The sequence below is a fragment of the Dysidea avara genome, chromosome 6, assembly GCF_963678975.1.
Source record: "Dysidea avara chromosome 6, odDysAvar1.4, whole genome shotgun sequence".
NCBI classification, from domain to species: domain Eukaryota; kingdom Metazoa; phylum Porifera; class Demospongiae; order Dictyoceratida; family Dysideidae; genus Dysidea; species Dysidea avara.
In genome coordinates this window covers 29,707,240-29,730,092 of record NC_089277.1, presented here as the reverse complement: position 1 = coordinate 29,730,092, position 22,853 = coordinate 29,707,240, and the positions used below count along the sequence as shown (strand labels likewise).

General features: G+C 37.9%; 1 protein-coding gene across 1 annotated transcript in view; it reads left to right on the top strand.

Moving 5' to 3' along the window:
- LOC136257819 (uncharacterized) overlaps positions 1-22,853 on the top strand; it is a 202,803-nt gene that overhangs the window by 160,315 nt on the left and 19,635 nt on the right. The window contains exons 8-10 of the mRNA XM_066051122.1: positions 17,619-19,814; positions 19,868-19,940; positions 20,425-20,754. Coding sequence (XP_065907194.1) covers positions 17,619-19,814; positions 19,868-19,940; positions 20,425-20,754 — 2,599 coding nt within the window. The remainder of the gene's footprint in view (positions 1-17,618; positions 19,815-19,867; positions 19,941-20,424; positions 20,755-22,853) is intronic.

Below are 22,853 nucleotides of genomic sequence, written 5' to 3'. Positions count from 1 at the left end.
TGGTACTCCTGGTGCCATTAGTACTGCTGGTTCTAGTGGTACTGCTGGTACTAATGGTACTCCTGGTGCTACTGGTACTCCTGGTTCTAGTGGTACTGCTGGTACTAGTGGTATTGCTGGTTCTAGTGGTACTGCTGGTTCTAGTGGTACTGCTGGTACTAGTGGTATTGCTGGTACTAGTGGAACTGCTGGTACTAGTGGTACTAATGGTGCTGCTAGTTCTGGTGGCACTACTAGTACTCGTGGTACTGCTGCATCCTAGTGGTACTGTTAGTTCTAGTGGTTGCCATGGTTACTAAACTAGTTGTGCTACTGGTACAGTATTAGTGGTACTGCTGGACTAAATACAGATTAATAGATCCTTTGATAGAATGTACAATCAAAAGAGATTTCCAGGAGAAATGGTATCTGACAATGGCACCAGTTTTGCAGATGTTAATCTAGAGCTAAGAGATTGACTTCTTCAAAATGGCTAGCTTAACAAAATATGACAAAAGGAATAAAATGAACTTTTAGTTCACTATCAGCTCCCCATTTGGATTCAGAAAAAAGGTAATTTCTTCTATTTTTAGATATCTTTTAACTCCATTTACAGGAGCAGAGTCTCTGGACCCTTAACATATCAAACAGGTTAATATACCATTAACCAGATATGTAGTCAATTTGCACTTGAAGTTGACATGTAATCCTCAAAAACTTTGCAAGAGTTGGCTGGTCATTTCTTAAACAGATGGATGTATGAATGGGTACCAAGCCAAAGTTCTAGGAAGAAATAATGTAGATCTCATAATGATCTTCATGTGCATGGCATTGTTTTGTTAATTTCAGCTGAAAATCCTCAGGCTCATTCACATTTAGGAAAAGTAATTGAAATTCACCTAGGTAAAGATAGATCTGTGAAATTGTTAGACCAATCATAAAACTATGTCTGCTGGAGCTGGATTAGATATGGAGCTCAGTGTCTGGTAGCCTGAACTGGTGAAGTTGTAATGCTGTTGCTTTATTATTACTTCTATACTGCTGTTGCACTAGTACTATTGCTGCCATCTTACTATTTATAGTATGTAATCAGCAAAGTTTGAGTTGTGTGTGTTTTGGGTAATATCGTGCTCAATATACTGTAGCTCTAGTTACTTACCACATGTAGGACCTAATATGTAACTTTAACAGCCTATCAAAATGCCATGAAATACTCATGAAATTTTCATGGGCACTGCCTATGAAATTTTAGCAATTCAACGACACTGCACCCATGAAAATTTTATGTACCATAGAATAATTTGTCAATGCCATGAAATTACTGCTAGATTTCTACTTTTCCTGGGTATTTCATTGCATGGAAATTATCATGAAAATTTAGTATCCATGAATTGTACATTTCATTTCACTTTTTATGGATAAGCCATGTATGGGTATTCTATCATAGGACTGTAATCTAGTGAAAGTTAGTGACATTTAACACCACTCAATGACTGTTGTCCATTGATATGCAGCTATGTCAGCTCCTTCACTGTCAGGGAGCCTCAGAAACTGTATCAAGTACAGTTACTATGTTTCACATGGGAGTGCTCACATACTGTGGCTCTTTGTTGGGGGTAAATGTCAACCAGCAGTGTCAACATGCTGCTCTTTATGGGCCAATATCCATTCTAGTTGCTACGCAGCATGCAGTATATTCATTCCTGATTGATGTAATCATATTATAGTAGGGGGGTCTCACCTATGAGGTATGGTTGTCTTGTTAGCAACCATGTCGGGACTTTACTGGAAGAATGTGAACAATAAACGGGCCCTAAACTCCTTTCTTACTCAGGTATCTGTTTATCATATTTGTGGGTGGAAAAGAACAGGAAGCATCTGCATGTCAAAGATTCCTTTTGTCATATTTTCTTTAAGCTAGCCATTTTGAAGAAGTCAAACTCTTAGCTCTAGATTAGTGTCTACAAAACTGGTGTCATTGTCAGATATCATTTTTCCTAGAAATCCCTTTTGATTGTACATTCTATCAAAGGATCTAATAATCTGTATCTAGTCCAGCAGTACCACTAGTACTAGTATGACTAGTACTGTACTAGTAGCACAACTACTTTAGTAACCATGGCAACCACTAGGACTGCAGCAGTACCACGAGTACTAGTGGTGCCACCAGAACCAGCAGCACCATTAGTACCAGCAGTACCACTAGTACCAGTAGTACCAGCAGTACCACTAGAACCAGCAGTACCAGTGGCACCAGGAGTACCACTGGAACTCAGCAGTACCAATAGAACCACTGGTACCAGCAGTACCAGTGGCACCAGGAGTACCAGTGGCACTAGGTGTACAACTAGAACTCAGCAGTACCAGTAGAACTACTAGTACCAGCAGTACCAGTGGCACCAGGAGTACCACTGGAACTCAGCAGTACCAATAGAACCACTGGTACCAGCAGTACCAGTGGCACCAGGAGTACCAGTGGCACTAGGTGTACCACTAGAACTCAGTAGTACCAGTAGAACTACTAGTACCAGCAGTACCAGTGGCACCAGGAGTACCAGTGGCACCAGGAGTACCACTAATACCAGTAGCACCAGTAGTACCAGCAGCACCACTAGAACCAGCAGTACCAGTGGCACCAGGAGAACCAGCAGTACCAGTGACACCAGGAGAACCAGCAGTACCAGTGGGGCCAGGAGTACCAGTATCACCAGGAGTACCAGTATCACCAGGAGTACCACTAGAACTAGAATGTAATGTATTGCCCAAAAAAATAAAATAAAATTAACGGGGGTGTGGGGAGGTGAAGCATGCACCACAGATAGTCCAAGCAGGGAGTTTAATAAATCCCCCTATTTTCCGCTTGTCTTTTCCATCTTGAGGCTAGCTCAGGGTGTGACAGTGCAGGGTTTCTATTAGGAAAGTTGTGGCATGCAGAAATTCTTGTGGCTTCAGAGAATGTTAGAATCCCCAAGCATTTCTACCTCCAAGCCTTTGTAGTAAAACATGCTCAATGCATCATGTAAAATTGTTGAAAAGGGGCCTATTTGAGAATTAATAGGAGAATCCATGGAACCCTGCACACCTACCATAACAACCACCATCTGTTGACGGTGGCAACCCGCTCACAACAGGGTAAGCCCTGTTGACCGGGTTAAACTGACAAGCAACATTAAGAAGTGCATCACATTCCCTACTGGCAATTCTTTGGATGATGTAGTAAACAAGCTTGAAAGCAAGTGTGGCTTTCCACAGTGTGCAGGAGCAATAGATGGAAGTCACATCCCAGTGCAAGAATCACACAGATTACTACAACTGCAAAAGGTGATACTCTATTTTGATCCAAGCTGTAGTAGACAGTGATTACTTGCTCTGTGATATAAATGTTGGATGGCCTGGGAGTGTGCATGATGCACGTGTGTTTTCAAATTCCGCACTATATAAGAAAGTTGTATATCAGTGGCAACCTTTTGCAGGGTCATACTTGTTGTATTGAAGGCAAAAATATACTACTATTTTTGGTAGGTGATTTTGGTTATCCCTTTCTTAAGTAATTTCTGAAGCCTAAACTTTCCTTTTAGCGGAGATTTACCTACTGCCAGAAAAACATTTAACTATAGATTACCCAGAGAGCAAATAGTTTCAGAAATAGCAATTGCGAGATTGAAGGCAAGATGACACTGGCTGTCAAAACAGAATGAAATGGTAGTCTCCAATGTTGCACCAGTTGTAGCTGCCTGTTGTATGTTTCACAACATATGTGAAATTCATTTCACTACATTCAACGAAGATTGGTTGAATGGTGTCACTTTAGATGAAAGTAGTAGTGAAGATCCTTCAACAGCCTCCAGAAGAGAGGAAGGTTCAGAAGATATTGCAGACATTCGACTGGCACTAAATGACTACTGTATATGAAATCCAATTAGTGATGATTGATGTGTGTAATTTATGTAACTAGTCATATTACTACACACATGCATACAATAGACAAGTACCATAATAATATTATAGTAAATACTTATTTCCTGTAGACATGCATGTACGAATGTTGAATCCTTACTAAATGTCCACCTCACAATGGCTATTCATTGATATGGATCATAATTGGATGGAGGGTATGGATAGGATGACGTGTGTGGAATTATCGACTATGTTATCACCGACATCAGTTTCAGTTGAAAATCCATCTCTGCTTTCCTCATACGCTCCTCTTCTTGCTCTAAACGTATACGTTTTTCTTCCAATTCAAAAAAATATCACTTTTTTCCTGTGATCTTAACATTTGAGTCATGATGTGGTAATGCCACTCATTATAGATTGCAAGCGATCATCCCTTGTACGCTTCCTAGGTTTCTTGTCTTTCTGTGATGCCTTGCCACTTGTGTGTTTACTACAACTTGATATATCAGTGCCAGCAACAGAAACTGATTCATCTTCTAATGCATCTTCATTGTTTCCCTTCCAAATTTATTCATCTCCTGATCATCATCAATAATACCCTCTGTGTCAGCACTAGAATCCAATGTATCAACCATAAGCAGTGGCTTGGTAGCTGGTCTACCACCTAGGATTTTGTCCATTACTTCTGTATACTTCCACGTGCAATGATTATAGGCCATTAATTGAAATTTTTAACATCTCTACAAGATTAACATCTTCTACCACTCTTTTTCTACCTACAGCCATCCATCTATAAAACTCATTGCCAGAGAATATTTTACTCTAAAGGACCTCAGTACTTTTAGTTATAAACTTGAGAACTGGATATGATATGCTTGTTCTTTTCTTTCATCTTCCGGGATTCACCCTGTTAACTTTCTCTCGGTACTGCTCTAAACTTTTGTAGTACCCTGCATCCTTCATTGCCTTCAATATCTTGTCGTAAACTTCGCTGTTATGTTTACGTCCCTCTAGTTGTGCTTGTATGGTATCTTCACCCCATACTTCAATCAACTTCATGATTTCATCTTCCGTCCAGGCCAATATGGTGTTAAAAGAAACGGAGGGCTAATGTACTGTTACAGTAGAGTCCACAAGGTCAGGTGAAAACTAGCACAAGTTATTGTCATGCTTGCCCTCAAAGTTGTGTAATTGTGTGTTAGCATATTCTAGTTTACGGATATGTATAGCAACCAAACCATGCCAGCATGGCAAACAGTGGTGTACTCAGTTCAGTTGTAGCTTGTGGTGCAGTTTGAGCATGGTTTAATTACTATTTAAACAGAGTAAACCGAACTGCACCAAATCAATCTAAACCGTACTGACATGTCATGTGAACAGGGTGTAAGGCGTAGTACATGAAATGTTGAACATACGAAAGTATATGCAAAAAGGATGGAGCTTTGCAACAATTTTTCAAGATTTCATATTTCAAAACAGCTAAGATTTGAGATTTCAACAAGATTTCAAAGAGGCTGTGCAAGATTTCAAAGGATTTGTGGACCCCTTGGATGCAGTAAACTGCATCATAAGCTCCCATAACTACTGTACACTGTACGAACATGTAACAAAGATTTTCTTACTTACAATGAACAGGGGAATCTGGTGGTGTACAGGTTTTATTGATTTGAACTTTGTTTCAGTGCAAAATGAAGCAATTGAAACATACATAAAAATTATGTGGTATGCGTAACTACTTTTACCTATTTAATTTCAATACATTGCTATAGAATTTTGTGAAAACAGCTGGTTTTCACTCAATGAGTCACATGTGTGACTGGCCCAAAGGGATGGCCAACAGAAGTTTAAACTCTAGAAGACAAGAACTTTCAAAGTTACAGTGCTACAAAGTGGCAACAACAGAAAAATCAATTTGTACAGTGACAATGTAGAAAATAAACTACAGGCTTTTAATTAAACAAACATACCCTTCGGACGCAGTCCTCTACCAAGATGCAACTTACACCATCAGGTTCTCCATGAACAGGTAAATCCATTACTTGGGAAGTTTTGTCTTTTCAGGTCCTTCCTATGCCAAGGCTAAGGTGAAAACATGAGAAAAGCGATAGTGAACCACTATTCTAATGCAAGGCAGAATTTTAAGTTTGATTAGGGGTCATTAAAAAGTACCGAAACTATGGAAAAAGTAACAGAATAAGGGAAGTTGCCTACACCTGAAGTGATGTGACCGGATCTGCAAGAATCCCACATGTTCGTGCAAGCCTGATTTTACAATAAAATGTAATAAATGCAATAAGTGAAGTATTTATGAATTTGTAAAAAAATTCCATAAATTTTTTAAGTGCTTGTTTCACAAAGAAGGAAGGTGATAATGCCAAAAGCCTTGATAGCATTGTGATTCCCAAAGCAAGAGGAGTTTCAAAATCCTTGTTTCATGTCAGTACTCCTAATGTGATGGAATATATGAACATTAGAAGTACAAGTAGGGCTCATAGAAACAAATAGCAATTAAACAAGGTAGATCATCTTCACCTGCAGCTACGTATATAGTATTGTGCATTTAATTCCTATTTCAGTCAAGCTATATGACTCAAGTTAGACTAGGAGTGCACTATAGTACTGTATAGCTGCACAAGTATGTGGTTGGCCTTCCATTCTTCATTACTCATTGTTTGTATAATCCTGTTCATATTTTTAATTTCTTATTTTCCTTACAGTTATTTTATTTACATGACTTAAGGTTGAATACTGAACCTGCACACACCACATTACATGGAAGAATGTTGCCAGACATATGTAAGTAAGTAAATATTTTTTGTATCTGAATTCTCACCTTGCTTATCAATAACAGAATAGTGAAGTGGCCACATTGCTTTGTAGCAGCTACACATGTACAACTGAAGAACAATACTAGAAGTACCTCTGCAATTAATCCAGTCACTATAATTTTAGGCAATTCCCTCTATGAATGTGGTAATCAGTACACAAAAAATCACAGAATCTATATATGTCATGAATCAACACCTATGTACATGATAGTGAATAAATTGTGACACTAAAAGGAGTTAGTGTATGATGCATGCCTTGTTAGTAGATGCTGTGGTAGGAGATAAGGAACTCCATTCAACTAAACAACCATAAACTGAATGTCTGCGATAAGGGATCTTATAGCCTTTTTAATTGCATGTACTTGGCAACCTGTAACTTGACTTGTGAATGTGGTATCACCATGACATTTGGTCCACTTATACCCCTAACATAGCACTACGATTTGGTGTAATATGAAGGTGATAGGTTCAAAACATGAGGAGTTATGATTAATAGAACGTGATAATTTGGAAAGGTATAAGACCCCTTTTCGCAGACTGGGTCACATATATCAGGCCCATGGCATTACAGGTTATTGCTACTGAATTTGTTACCTTGAATGTGAACCCATTTGCAATTAATTCCATCACTTTTGCAGTATAATTTGTCAGAATTCATCACCTTGAAAATTGAATTTGATGCACTTGCAGTAGAATTAGGCACTATAATATTAGAATTTGTCAGCTTTGCAGGAAGGTTTCAGGAATTGTCATGTCACAATAAATCAGTGAGCACCTGGCTAACCAAGAACATTGTGTGAAGATTGTTGACAAACAAGGACTTATAGTAATTAGATGTATTCAGTACTTAATTTTTCTACAGCACACTTGATAAGGATTCCCACCACTTTAGTCCACTATTGACAGACATTATGCCATCTGGGCATATCTGAATTTTACACCTCTGAAAACACTAGATACCCAGTAATTCCATTATACATAGCTTTATACAGACATGGAAACAATAACGTACTAAAAATAAATATACTTCTTTCTTGGCCAGTAGAACAAATAATCAGTCATGATTGCAAACATGACTAATTCTATTGCAATAGTGTGTATTTCTACTACAAGTGCATCAAATTCAATTGACAGGGTGATGAATTCTATTGCAAAAGCAACAAATTCTACTACAAAACTGAAAAATTTAATTGCAAACAGGACGAAGTCAATTGCAAAGGTGACGAATTTAATAGCAAAAACCTGTAAACCTGTAGACTGCTTTATTAGAGTTAATGACTGCTCTGACTGCTCTGTTGTATCCAAATGTTTTTTGTATTTCACCACAAGAAAAGTTATAATTTTGCACTAACTATGTCTAGAATAATTCATCTGTTTATTCCAAAATATTCACCAATTCTTTTGATTACCTGAAATTATTCCGGCATAATAGAGGTGATTAGCCGCAAAATAGTATGATAAATGAATAAGCAAACTTTTTTTACATAGCTAAAGTATACACTTGGGCAGGAGAAATAATGGCATTTGTTACCTATAAAAGTTTCTATAACTTTGGAACAGAGTAAGTTAAGCACTTATGTAAGTATCAACTTGCTCTTTAGAGTAATAGCATTAATTTGGCACCATGTTTGTGGATTTTGAGTCATTTATAAGTGAAATAGAGGAAAAACTGCCAATTTTTAAGTATAAAATTGGACACAAAGATCAAATCTGAGGTGGCTCCCTATCTGAAAATGACCTTTTTGATATATACAAACTACGTACCAAGTTTCATGTTTATCAAAAAAGTGCGTAGGGACTCTACTACCTTGCTTACTGTATCAACCAAAATTGAACTTTTTATATGCTCATGTCATTGTGCTTACGTTTGAACTCTTGGCGCAGCAATGTCTTATCATAATTCTTACGTTGTTTCCAGTATCCATTATCAAATATCATGTAGCCCAATATAAATACACTTGTGAAACACATGTCAGTAGATTCCCACGTGTGTAGGTGATTAACCCACATGCCACATATTAGTACTCATGTTTTACGAGGTGTAACTATTACATACAGTATTATATCAGTATCAATGGTTTGTAGGTTGTCGTGCATGCTCATTAATCCTGAAAATACGTACCTTGCATTATTACTAGCATTTACTGCAACATTCGTAATAAAAATAATATAATTTTATTATGGTCCTCCCTCTTGTTGTGCTAGCTGAATGTATAGTAACTACAAAATACTTTACCTCATATTCTTTGCATAGTTTTGGACCAGTTGCTACTAGTGCAAAAGAGAAGGCCTATTGCTACCAACCCAGTTCTTCCCTACCTTGCCTGGCTCCGTAATTGCAACATACACATTGAAGGAGCACCTTCTAGAGTTCTAGTTCCTCCCCAAGTTTTCATACATCTCTTGTTGTCCTCAACTGGTCTAGAGCTTTTCAGTCCTACCCATTGCAACCCTTTGAGTTCTTCCTTTGTGGTATCACCTGTGATTTTCGTATAGTTCAAGAAGCCACCTGCTCCACTGAAAAGTACTTATAAGAACCTTAAAGGAGGCCTGCTTCATCCATCCATGCTTTATGCAGCTTGAAATTTGTTACAATCAATGATGCAATTAGACAAATCATTGACACTGGCCCAAATGCACTTCTTGCCAAAGTTAATATCAAGCATGTCTTTCACTTGATCAGCATCTCCTTGTGATGAAATGGGATATGTCTATTTATGTGGACACTTGTCCCCCTTTGGGCTAAGACCTGCTCCTAAACTTTTTAATATCTTGCTTTCGTGGATCTCACTGTAATGTGGGGTGGCATTCGTAATACTGAGTTTCTCTTATATTAATTGGTCCTGCTGGTTCACCTATGTGTCAACGCAACCTGGGCATCTTTACATATAGCATGTGTAGAACTAACAAAAGAGAAAGCCAAGGGACCTACACCTCACCTTCCTGGGCATTGTCTTAGATACCCATCATATGGAGATCCATCCCCCTGATGAGAAATACCAACTCATTCATACAGAATCTCCTGGCTGCACAAAGAATCTGGCACCAAACAAGAAATCTTATCTCTTGTAGGCCTATTGCAACATGCCACTTAAGTGGTGCAGAGTGGTAGTACATTTGTAACCCAGATATATCAGTCAGCTGCTAAACTAAAAACATTATAATACTTCACCATTCTTCCACTCAGATCTCTATTGGTGGCATATGCTGGACTGTGTATCTTACACAGGCCTAATCATATTGATCATGTCAACCTTTGCATCTACACCGATGCTTCTGGATTTTGGGGTTGTGGGGCCCACTGGGAAAAGCACTAATTTAAATGACAATGGCCATCATAATGGCATCCCATTGGGACTGTGGCAAAAGAACAAGTTCTGATTGTTATCAGCTGTGCAGTGTGAAGACTACGCTTTGCTCATAGAAAAGTTTTATTTATATGTGATAATAATATTAGTGTAGTTGCTGTTACTGCAAAGGATTACTCAAGAGTCAAAACAGTTATGTATCTCCTTTTGGGTTTCTTTGCAGCCACATTTTAACATCAACATTGTTTCAAAATGTATTCCTGGTGTAGTTAATATTCCAGCACATATGTTATCCAGAAATAATTTAATACAGTTTTTCACAGATAAGGCCTTAAAACTAGTTGAGACTGGTTGGGGAAACATAAAGCCTTTTGGTGTTTATTGGTAATTAAAGAATTAAAACAACATGAATAGCAGATGTGGTCATAATGACAATTTGGAAACTGGCAGCCTTGTACCGAAGACTGGTTATAGCTGAAACATACAAGATGGTTATACAGCTCACTAGAAGGTGACCATTGGTGTTGCTGAGAGGTTGATTGTCTGAATGGGAAGGTTGATTAATTTGATGAAAATTGTCATTAAATTGTCATTGGTTAGCATTATTGTATGTAACAATGAGCAGGCAGAAGTTGGATGACAAAGACTAAAACAGTCACTACAGTGTATAGTATGAGCTCAGCCAGAGAAAAATAGATTCCACAAGGAAGAGCCCAATTTGTAGAAGGGGATGCTGTAAGGTGTTGCCTAAAACAGCAGTCATAACCCAGCCAAGAATCACCCTGATAATCCTGAGAACTTTTAATGAAGTTTTGGTAGCCCAAGAGATCTGAGACTCAGTCTGGTTTCTTGTAAAATACTATAGCTATGTACATACGTACTGAAACACTGAAGCCATTCTACTATATCAGTAACTACATGGTGTTTTCCCTTGGTAGTTGGTTTAGCGTCCATCTGCAGCTGTGGATAGGCTAAGGTTTTCGGGTAACAGTTTGGCCATTTTAAAAAAAACTGCCCAGCTCTATTCTCTCAAAGTGTTTCTTTGTAATGGCGAGACCAATGAAAACAAAATCCTGCTGATTTGTATGACATAAGGTGCTGGTGTATTATCTAACAAGCCAAGTTAGTAGTAGCAGCTGCCTTTGGAGATTAGTGACTACTGGTGCTGGATGTAACAGCAGCACTAGTGTTAGTAAGTGCGCTGTTGTAGGCCCAGAGCTGCATGGCAAGAAAATAATGATTGGATACATGAACAGGATATGTGCAACAAGCGATATATACATAAAAACACTGTGATATGCAGGCATAAAGAAATATAATTGGTGCATATTATTGCATAACAATCATTAATCTGATAAACTGGTACATCCTAACATGATTTTTACAACCCCAGAATTGTACACTTGGACATGTACATATGACAAGAAGACCTGAACTTAAGTTAGCTCTTGCTTTTGAGTGGTATAAAGCCTGTACCTCAGCCTAATATATTATGCAATTCCTTTTCTAGGAAACTGTGCTGTTGAGATGTACATAGTACAATCTGTAATTCTGATAACCTTTCTAAATATCTTTTTCTGTCACTGAAATAATTATCTAAACCAAAACAACCAAGCTGTAAAAAAGAGTGCGGCCCCCCAAAAGGCCAAGGTGAAAAAAGATGTGAAATCCAAGGTAGAGAGTTCAGCTGCAAACAAATCACCCTGAAAAGAGTTCTGCTACAAACCATGAGAGTTTCATCTACAGTTCAGTTATGTAAGAAGTCACCTTATTAACTACAGAATGTGATAATCATTCAGAGGTAAATATACAAATATTTACTCAGACAAAAGCTACAATATATACACAAAATTACTTCCTTTGTTCCACAATTCCTGCAGTAAAGAAAGAAAAAGAAAAAAACAAGTTAAAAGGAAGCACCAAAGCCAGTTTATGGCCAGCTTTGTGGCTTGCAATACAAAAAGAAGTGATATCTAAACCAAAACAGCCAAGCTGTAAAAAAGAGTGTGGCCCCCATAAAGGCCAAGGTGAAAAAGATGTGAAATCCAAGTTGGCGGCCAAGAAACGGCTGTGATAGTAGGTTAATGGCAAAAATATTAATTATGACAATTCAGGTGAATTTGCATTGCCTCCTCCACTAGGATTCGGCACCAAATTCACCTGAATCGTCGTAATTAAATTTTTGCCATTAACCTACTATCACAGCCATTTCTTGGCCGCCACCTTGGATTTCACATCTTTTTAACCTTGGCCTTTATGGGGGCCACACTCTTTTTTACAACTTGGCTGTTTTGGTTTAGATATCACTTCTTTTTGTATTGCAAGCCACAAAGCTGGCCATAAACTGGCTTTGGTGCTTCCTTTTTACTTGTTTTTTTTTTTTTTTTTTTTTTTTCTTTCTTTCTTTCTTTCTTTACTGCAGGAATTGTGGAACAAAGGAAGTAATTTTGTGTATATATTGTAGCTTTTGTCTGATTAAATATTTGTATATTTACCACTGAATGATTATCACATACTGTAGTTAATAAGGTGACTTCTTACATAACTGAACTGTAGATGAAACTCTCATGGTTTGTAGCTGAACTCTTTTCAGGGTGATTTGTTTGCAGCTGAACTCTCTACATGGTGGTTTCTTTGTAGCTGAACTCTCTACAAGGTAATTTGTTCTAGCTGAACTCTCTACAGGGAGATTTGTTTGCTGCTGCACTCTCTACAAGATGATTTGTTTGTAGCTGATCTCTTGATAGAGTAACTTGTTTGTAGCTGAACTCTCTACAGGATGGTTTCTTTGTAGCTGATCTCTCTACAGGGTGACTTGTTTCCAGCTGATCTCTCTACAGGGTGAACTGGTTTCTGGCTGAACTCTCTACAGATGATTTGTTTGCAACTGAACTCTCTACATGGTGGTTCCTTTGTAGCTGAACTCTCTACAAGGTGACTTCTTCTAGCTGATCTCTCTACATGGTGCTTTTTTGTAGCTGAACTCTCTACAAGGTGACTTCTTCTAGCTGAACTCTCTACAGGGGTGATTTGTTTGTAGCTGAATTCTCTACAAGGTAACTTCTTCTAGCTGATCTCTCTAAAGGGAGACTTGTTTCTTGCTGATCTCTCCACAGGGTAATTTGTTTGCAGCTGAACTCTCTACAATTTGATTTGTTTGCAGCTGAACTCTCTACATGGTGGTTTCTTTGTAGCTGAACTCTCTACAAGGTGACTTCTTCTAGCTGATCTTTTTACAGGATGAACTGTTTGTAGCTGAACTCTCTACAGGGTGATCTGTTCATAGCTGAACTCTCTACAGGGTGATTTATTTGCAGTTGAACTATTTATATGATTGTTTCTTTGTAGCTGAACTCCCTACAAGGTAACTTCTTCTAGCGGATCTCTCTACAGGGTGTATTGTTTGTAGCTGAACTATCTGCAGGGTGATATGTTTGTAGCTGAACTCTCTACAAGGTTATCCTTCTAGCTGATCTCTCTGCAGGATGACTTGTTTGTAGCTGAACTCTCTACAAGGTGATCCTTCTAGCTGATCTCTCTACAGGATGACTTTTTCTAGTTGATCTCTCTACAGGGTGAATTGTTTCTAGCTGAACTCTCTACAGGGTGAACTGTTCGTAGCTGAACTCTCTACAGGATGATTTGTTTGCAGCTGAACTCTCTACATAGTGGTTTCTTTGTAACTGAACTCTCTACAAAATGATGTCTTCTAGTTGATCTCTGGATGACCAGTTTCTAGCTGATCTCTCTATAGAGTTATAACTTGTTTGTATAGCTGAACTCTTTACAGCGTGGTTTTTTTTATTGGTTGCTGAACTCTCCAGCTACACGGTGACTTGTTTGTACTACAGAGTGACTTGTTTGTAGCTGAACTCTCTACAGAGTGACTTACTTGTAGCTGAACATTGTATAAAGTAACTTGTTTGTAGCTGATCTAGATGAACTCTCTACTGGATAGCTTTTTGTAGCTTAACTCTCTACACAGTGACTTTTTTGTAGCTGAATTCTCTACAGAGTGATTTGTTGTAGCTGAACTCTCTACAGGGTGACTTGTTTATAGCTGAACTCTCTTCAGTGTGACTTATGATGTTCTGTATCTCTACAGCGACATATTTATAGCTGAACTCTCTACAGGGTGACTTGCTTTAGCTGAATTCTCTATAAGATTAACTGTTTGTAGCTGAACTCCCTACAGAATAACTTACATTGTAATATAATTCTAAAATGGAGTAAGTTATAAACATAGCTGAATGCTCTATTAGGGTAACTGTGCTATTAGAGTATCTCGATCTCGCATTTGCTACACGTAGTTGGCTTTGGTATGATAACTCAGTGGTTTGTAATCTGATTCTTCTGTACTACTGCAAGTACTTTCTATGATAATTATTCCAGCAACACACCGATTTTCAGCTCATTGCTCTAAGCGATTTGTCTGGTAGGCGTGAAAACTAATAGATTTTTTTATTCATAAAAATCGAGCGCGTAATTGTGGCACAGGTTGGGTTTTGTGTCATATTTCAATGGCCTTTAACTGGATTCCTTTCAAACCACTAAAAGGCACTCCTACGATAGTTACTCCATCTACATAGCAATTTTCAGCTCATTTCTTCAAGGAGTTTACCCTGTGGGCGTGACAGACCTTCGACCTTATTTTACACAAATAATCGGTCATACCTCGGTGACTGTTCATTAGATTCCTACCAAAGTTGGTACTGAAATTCGCCTTAATGAGCTGTTTAAGTGTGCCAAATTTCAGCCTGATTGGAGCACGCATTCGTGTTTTATGGCAGATTTTGCGAAGTGTGCAAAAAGAAATAGAAGAAAAGAATGAAGAAAAAAAACCCAAACTTTAGCCTCTCGTATCTCGAAAATGGCTGGAGCAATTTTCTTCAAATTTGGAATGTGGACTCCCCTACCTAGCCAGCACGTCTGTAGCAATTTGTTTTCAATCGGATAAGGGATCACGGAGCTAAAAAGGTGTGAAAATCACGTTTTCTTTCTTCCTGTTAATTTACTCACGGTGTGGCACGCCGGCTTCTTGGGCCGCACGACACTACTGTGTGTCTTGATATTTGCCACTACATCTCTGGGTGTATTCAGCTGGGAATTCAGTTGTTGCCATCTCCATCCTTGTACAGATATTATAGCAACCAATCCAGTAGCATGGTTGTAAAACTTCTAGCTAATTATTGCGGTACTTCGACCTTTTTTATCGATTTAGTAGTCTACTCTCCTTTGATGAAGATACTACCAAGGTTAGTGATAATTTAAACTGTGGAAATCATGTGGATCATAAAAAATTCTATTTGAGGCTTATGTTTATCAGGAACTTGTGGGCCTAGGATTGGTGAGCTTGGGACCCCCAAATCATGATGCCCTATGTGATTGCTTACTGGTCCTACCTAGCTTTTGCAGCACCCTCAAATTGTTCTGTATGAGGTTACAATATTATAATTTGTAGAAAATACTTTGAATAGTTAAAGTTTATTTACGTAGCAGCATATGAAAAGAATGGTACACTTAAACATGTTATAGCAATACTATGTATTCTTTGTGACATACATGTGCAACTGCAAAATGACTACAACTGTGTTAAATTTGTCTATATACTAATCTGGAATTCAGACACTATAATAAGCTAACAATTGTGAAATAACTGCCATTAACACTGACATTATTTTTTACTTTGCTCCTACTGTACATGGATGTTTGTTTTGCATAAATCTGTGCTATACATTTTATAGTGTATAGTTGCAGTACTGTAGTATAATAGTTATAACATGGATCATACAGTATGATAATAACTGTATAGTAGGGACAACAAAGGAGTAGGAGTGGCCCATGAAATAATACCACCCAAAAACCAGCCTCGATTTTCCCTTACGACGATGAAGCAGTATTGGTGAGGTAAAACTAAGCCCAAACAAGCTTTTAGATTGACCAGAAATGCTTTCAACAAGTTGCTACGGAATTTAAATTTTTTTTTATTCAATGGAATTTTCTACTGACTGACTGAGTAAGTAGCTGACTGATGCCTTCAGACAAGTGTAACTTGATAACAGCTAAGGCTACGGGCTTGATTTTTTCACTGTTCGACATCACTTCGGCCCGACAGGTGCCTTTTGGCATATCGCAGTACGTACAATGCATTCTTCATGGACTTACCAGTGTCCTCCTTTGTGTCCCATTCATCTTTGCTGACAGGGAAAGGTGTTGATTTGGCACGAGCACGTGATGGCTTCCCTTCGAAATGGAAATCGTCCGTATTTTTCATCGTGACTATTTCGATTGCAGAGGTACTTTTCAAGCAGTTCTTGATTCGTACTGCTGTGTAACGGGTTGAACATAGCCTACAGCGAAGCGTAATGGATACTTCACTTTTCAGATGATAATTAATATGATTTGGGTGTGCAGCACAATTTCTTTCTTTTGGTATGCGTGGATTGTAGAGGTGCTTTTCGAACAGTTCTTGATTCGAAATGCTGTGTAATGGGTTGAACATAGCTGACAACGAAGCGTAATGGATACTTCACTTTTCAGACGCTAATTGATATAGCTGGGGTGCACGGTGCCTTTTCAGATGCGGAATGCATGGGTTCACCAGCCATAATTAAACTATTTACAAAAAAAGTTAACAAACAAGTACACCAAAAAATTTGGAATTTCAACTAGAGTAGGGACCATAGCACATCGATAAAAAGTACTGAAACAAGTTGGAGTAGTCCATGATATTATATCGCTGTAAAACAATAAGAAGTGTTATATCCCTACTGTGCTCAAGATACCATAACGGAAATGCACGGTAGGGATATAACACTTCTTATTATTTTACAGTGATTTAATATCATGGACTACTCCAACTTGTTTCAGTACTTTTTATCGATGTGCTATGGTCCCTACTCTAGTTGAAAATTCCAAATTTTTTCGTGTACTTGTAATAGTTATTACATGGAAATGATTCTTCCTTCAACAACTGTACAGCAACACCCATATAATTGATGTGATACAGTATTGTGACAAATTCAACAAAATCATGCATAATTTGTACCTATCGCTTTCACTCGGTAATGACACAATCACAATTTGAGTGATATTTTCTCTACAACTTGCAGAATTTCCCCAATCATCTTATAAGGAAAAAATGGTTGTTGCAAACTATTATAGAATTTACTGACTCAGGGATGGTCATTAGGACTAAAACGATCATGGTTGTTTTAGCATTCGAGTAGTAGAGTTTCCAATCAAGTACTTACGAATACTACTTGTAGCTATACATGTAGTCATACCAATGTGACATGATTTATACTGACTAAGTGGTTTACAGCTTTTTCAAGTAACAAAATGATAAAGTACAGTACTAATGTTAGTGTTCCTGACAAGGAATTATGCCAATCATATTCTATAGCCTTCACCATATCACTCTCTGATGGCAAATGCATCATGTGAGATGGGTCATGGCATCTTAACAAGTACTCGAGTACCAATTTTACTGTCTGAGTACCAGAATCCTTAACAAGTGCTCAAGTATTTGCAGTATTTGTTTTAGCCCTAGTCATTATATCATACATGTATAGTATACATATAATTGTACATACTATTTCTATAGCAAAGAGAAAAAAGGAAAAAAAGACAGTTGCTTGTAGCATCACTTCAGCAGAGCTTAAATAAAGCTAAAAATCAACATGGAAGATTACCTGTTCGGTTTATTAAAATTTTATTAACTGGTTCAGGAGCTGCTGGTAAAACAAGTTTCAGTAATTTACTGATGAAGAAACAAATCAATAGAGATCATCACAGTACTAATGTTGTACAAAGCAAACATGCTATATCAATCAAGAAGGCTGTTGTGGTTGAATCAAAACAAACAAGTGATCAAAATGTCATTTGGCTAGAAATGGATGACAACTCTCAGATTACTCACTTGAGACAAGTACTATTTCAATTAAATATGCCTGCTCCTAAACAGCGTAAAGCTCATTCTCAAAATGTTCCACAACAAACAAGAAGAAACCAGCCTGCAGGTACTGATGATAAGCAGTTAGACACAACTGATGCTACTATCACACGGAAATATGCAACAGTCAAAAGTACACATCCTTCAATCACCCAGCGATTTACTGGCTTGTTCCAGAGTTCAGTGAAAAGTCAAAAATTGGAAAGTTTCAACACCCTTGTGGAAGATGGCAGCAAAGCACAAGGAGCTGATGCCACTACATTGACACATCACCCTGGAGAAGTGCTGAACATCATTACCATCCTTGACACAGGTGGACAACCTGAGTATATACATTTATTGCCCACAGTGAATATCCACCCAATGATAACATTTATTGTTCATGACTTATCCAGAAGTCTTGATGATCAAGTGTTGGTGGAGTACAGTGAACATGGAAAACACACTTTTGAGCCATATCCTCTCCAATACTCCAACCTCGAAATGGTCAAATTTCTGATGTCCTCAATTAATGATTCTTTGGAAAGACCTTTGTCCCAGGTTCCACAGTTGGTTACAGTTCCTGGAAAAGATAAAACTTCTTACCTTTGTTGTGTAGGTACACATGCAGATAAAGTAAGCCAAGAAGTTATTTGTGAAACTAACAGCAATCTTACAAACGTTGTTGAGAAACTTAAATGCAAAGCTGCTGTATGGCAGAACAAGGATGGTGGTGTTTTGTTTCCAGTGGACAACACAACTGCTGGAAATGATGATACTGAGGATCCAAATGCAGTGTTTGTTCGTAATAAAATAGAAGCTCTGTCATCAAAGAAAGACATATATGAACTACCCATCACTTGGATGTTATTGGAACTGGAATTACGTCAGGTATGTACTAGTAGAGGAAAACCTTACATCTCATTTCTAGAATGTGTCTCCATTGCTTTACAAAGTAAGCTGATCACTGATGTGCAGGAAGTGAGAAGTGCTCTACTCTATCATCACCTGTTGGGAGTTTTGTTGTACTACCCTGAGGTGCCTGGTTTGTGTGATTATATCATCATTGATCACCAGTGGCTTTTTGATAGGCTTAGCCAAATAGTGTGTTTTACATTCAAGCAACCTTCCTCAAACTTGCAAGCAGCAAACAAGTTGAAGTGCAGTGGGATTTTATCTAAAGAGCTCCTTGGAGAATTAGAATGGGAAGACGAGTTGAAAGAAGAGTACTTCATATCTTTACTTATTGTGATGAATATAATAGCTCCAGTGCCAAGAGAAGATGTTGATGGAGTAGATTACTTTATTCCATATGTTCTACCAACTTATACCAGCCATCCAACAGCTGATGATATACTATCCCAATATGGATATCTACAAGGTGAACCACTGCTAATCCAGTTTGTTTCTAATCTGTTGCCAAGAGGATTTTTCTGTTGTTTAATAGTTGAGATATTAAAAAACCTACCAAATGGCTGGACTCATGTGATCAGTCAAAAAGACACCCTCCACTCATACAGTAACTTGATAACTTTTCGTTTATCTCATGCTTATTTCTTATCATTGCTTGACAAATTGTCGTTCCTGGAGGTTCAAATTCGACATGGAGATTTGCAATACCATGAAACATGTCCTATCCACCAGTCAGTACACAATACTCTTGCCAGTGCATTGGAAAATGTTTGTGACCAGTTAAACTTTAATCATGGAAGACTCCAATATGGATTCCTTTGTCAGTGTGGAAAGTCGGATGATGAACATATAGCAATACTCACCACACTGTCTCCTCCATTTGATTATGCTCAATGTAGTCATGATGCTGCATTGTCTACCAAACTGCACAACTATCATATAGTTTGGCTTATAGAGGTGAGTAAAGTATGTACTGCAGTAAATGTGTTCAGACATTGGTTCTTTATTAGGATAAGCAGCAGAAGTTTGATGAAGCAACAAATGTTACATCCAAAAACACAAAAGCTGCAAAAGATAAAAATGGTAAACACATTTACAGTCACATTTGTGTATGTGTAAGCAAGTAACCTTAGGTAGTTCGAATGAAAAAGTGAAATGTTTTTGTATAATCATTATGCAGTACAGTATAGCTCTTCATACAGCATTACCAGCACAGTCATTAACCATGCAAATGTACATGTGGAATTCCAGTAGGTACCATATAATACTGTAGTGTCAGTTTGTGTTGATAGTTTTCATTTTATCCTTTGCAATTGGTATGTGTGCCAATATAAATGTGTTTTTACCATTGCATCACGTATATTATACAATGCATTTATTAAATGTATCATGCATTTAATAGAATAAATATACAGTATCATGCCATCAAAATTTATACACAATAATTATTTTGTCCTCAAGCTGTAAACTTTACATGTTTCACTCTTATGTGACTGTAACTTTGCAGCATAACATACTCTATACATATATATACAAATTTCCATTATAATTTTGTTTATGGGTTTAGACTTGTCAAAAGAATCTCAACTACTTCAAGATTATTACAGTAAATTGGTGGAATCTCTACCAGCTAATGAGTTATCACACTATCTAGTGTCACACAGAGTTATCAGTTTAGCTGATAATGAAGAAATCACAAAGCCAACCACTCCATCTCGCAGCGCAGCAGAAATATTACTATCAAGAGTGTACAATTCAGTACAAAATGATGTTGCAGCATTTCACAATCTGCTTCATGTCATGCAGCAGCATGGCAATAGTGCCACGATAATGTTGTGTAATGAAATTAAAGCACAAATGAGTGAAGACAGTGGAAAAGCGAAGAGTGATCATCAAGGTAGAATACTGCACGTACAGTAACAGCTGTAATTATAGCACATGCAGCACATGCATGCTGTAAAAAGCAAACCAATACTTCTGCTTAATATTTTAACTATATAGTATATAAAAGGAATAACACTACATAAGAAGCAGATAATTTCTATTTTAACACTACAATTTAATCCTGAGACTTGGAGTACATGCATATATCAAGACACACGGTAGTGTGTCGTGCGGCCCAAGAAGCCGGCACGCAACCCCGTGAGTATATTGACAGGAAGAAAGAAAACGCGATTTTCGCACCTCCGTAGCTCTGTGCTGCCTTAATGAAACAAGACACAATTTGCTGTGTAGATTCCCACCACCTTCAGCACTCCACATTCCAAATTTGAGCGAAATCGCTTCAGGCATTCCTGAGATATGCGACTTCAAAAATTGGCTTAGTTTCTTCCTTTTTTTTCTTCTTATTTTTCTTCCTCTTTTCGCACACTTACAAAAACTGCTATAAAACGCGAACGCGTTATCCGATTGCCTTGAAATTTGGCACACAGAAGGGGGGTATAAAGGCGCATCTCTGTACCAACTTTGGCTGGAATACCATAAACAGGCAAAGAGTTATGAGCGATTATGCACGAAAAATGACACCAATATGTTGTCACGCCTACAGGGTAAACCGCGTATGGGAAGAAGCTGAAAATCGGTGGGTGAATAGGTTAACTATTGAACCTCAAACCTTTTGTGGTTTGAAAGAAATCGAGCTAAAAACCAGGAAGATACAGCGAAAAAATCAACAGTGTGTAACAATTACGCAATCGAGATTAGCTAATTTTTATTATTATTATTATTATTATTATGCTTGCCACGCCTACCAGATAAACCACTTGGGGTAATGCTTTGAAAATCGCTGTACAGATGGAGTTATCATCTTAGAAAGGCTTTTCAATGGTGTAGAAGAATCAGACTTAAAGCCACGGAGTTATAACACGAAATCCAACTTGGTGTAGCAAGTGCGAGATCGAGACACTCTAATAGAGCAGTCATCCTAATAGAGCAGTCACCCTGAACAGAATTCAAGAGATCAGTTAAAAATAAGTAACCTGTATAGAGATCAGCTACAAACAAATCACCCTGTAGAGAGTTCAGCTACAAACAATTCACCCTGTTCAGACATCAGTTAGAAGAAGTTTTCTTGTAGAGAGTTCAGTTACAAACAAATCACCCTGTTGAAAGATCAGCTAGAAGATGTCACCTTATAGATAGTTCAGTTACAAAGAAACCACCATGTAGAGAATTCAGCTACAAACTAGTGACCCTGTAGATGCATTAGCTAGAAGAAGTTACCTTGTGGAGAGTTCAGCTACAAAGAAACCATTCTGTAAAGAGCTCAGCTGCAAACAAATCACCTATACAGAATTCAGCTACAAACAAATCACCCTGTAGGGAGATCAGCTAGAAGAAGTTACCTTGTAGATTCAGCTACAAACAAATCATCCTGTAGAGAGATTAGCTAGAAGAAGTTACCTTGTAGATAGTTCGGCTACAAACAATTCACCCTGTACAGAGCTGAGTTAAAATAGGTTTCCTTGTAGAGAGTTCAGCTACAGACAAATCACCCTGTAGAGAGATCAGTTAGAAGAAGTTACCTTGTAGATCGTTCAGCTACAAACAATTCACCCTGTAAAGAGATCAGCTAGAAGAAGTTACCTTGTAGAGAGTTCAGCTACAAAGAAACCATCATGTAGAGAATTCAGCCGCAAACAAATCATGTATAGAGAGTTCAGCTACAAACAAATCTCCCTGTAGAGAGATCAGCTAGAAGAAGTTTCTTTGTAGAAAGTTCTGCTACAAACAAATCACCCTGTAGAAAGATCAGCTAGAAGAAATCACCTTGTAGAGAGTTCAGCTTCAAAGAAACAATCATGTGAGAGTTCAGGTACAAACAAATTGTCCTGTAGAGAGATCAGCTAGAGGAAGTTACCTTGTAGAGAGTTCAGCTACAAAGAAACCATCATGTAGATAGTTCAGGTACAAACAAATCACCCTGTAGAAAGATCAGCTATAGAAGAAATCACCTTGTAGAGAGTTCAGCTACAAAGAAACTATCATGTAGAGAGT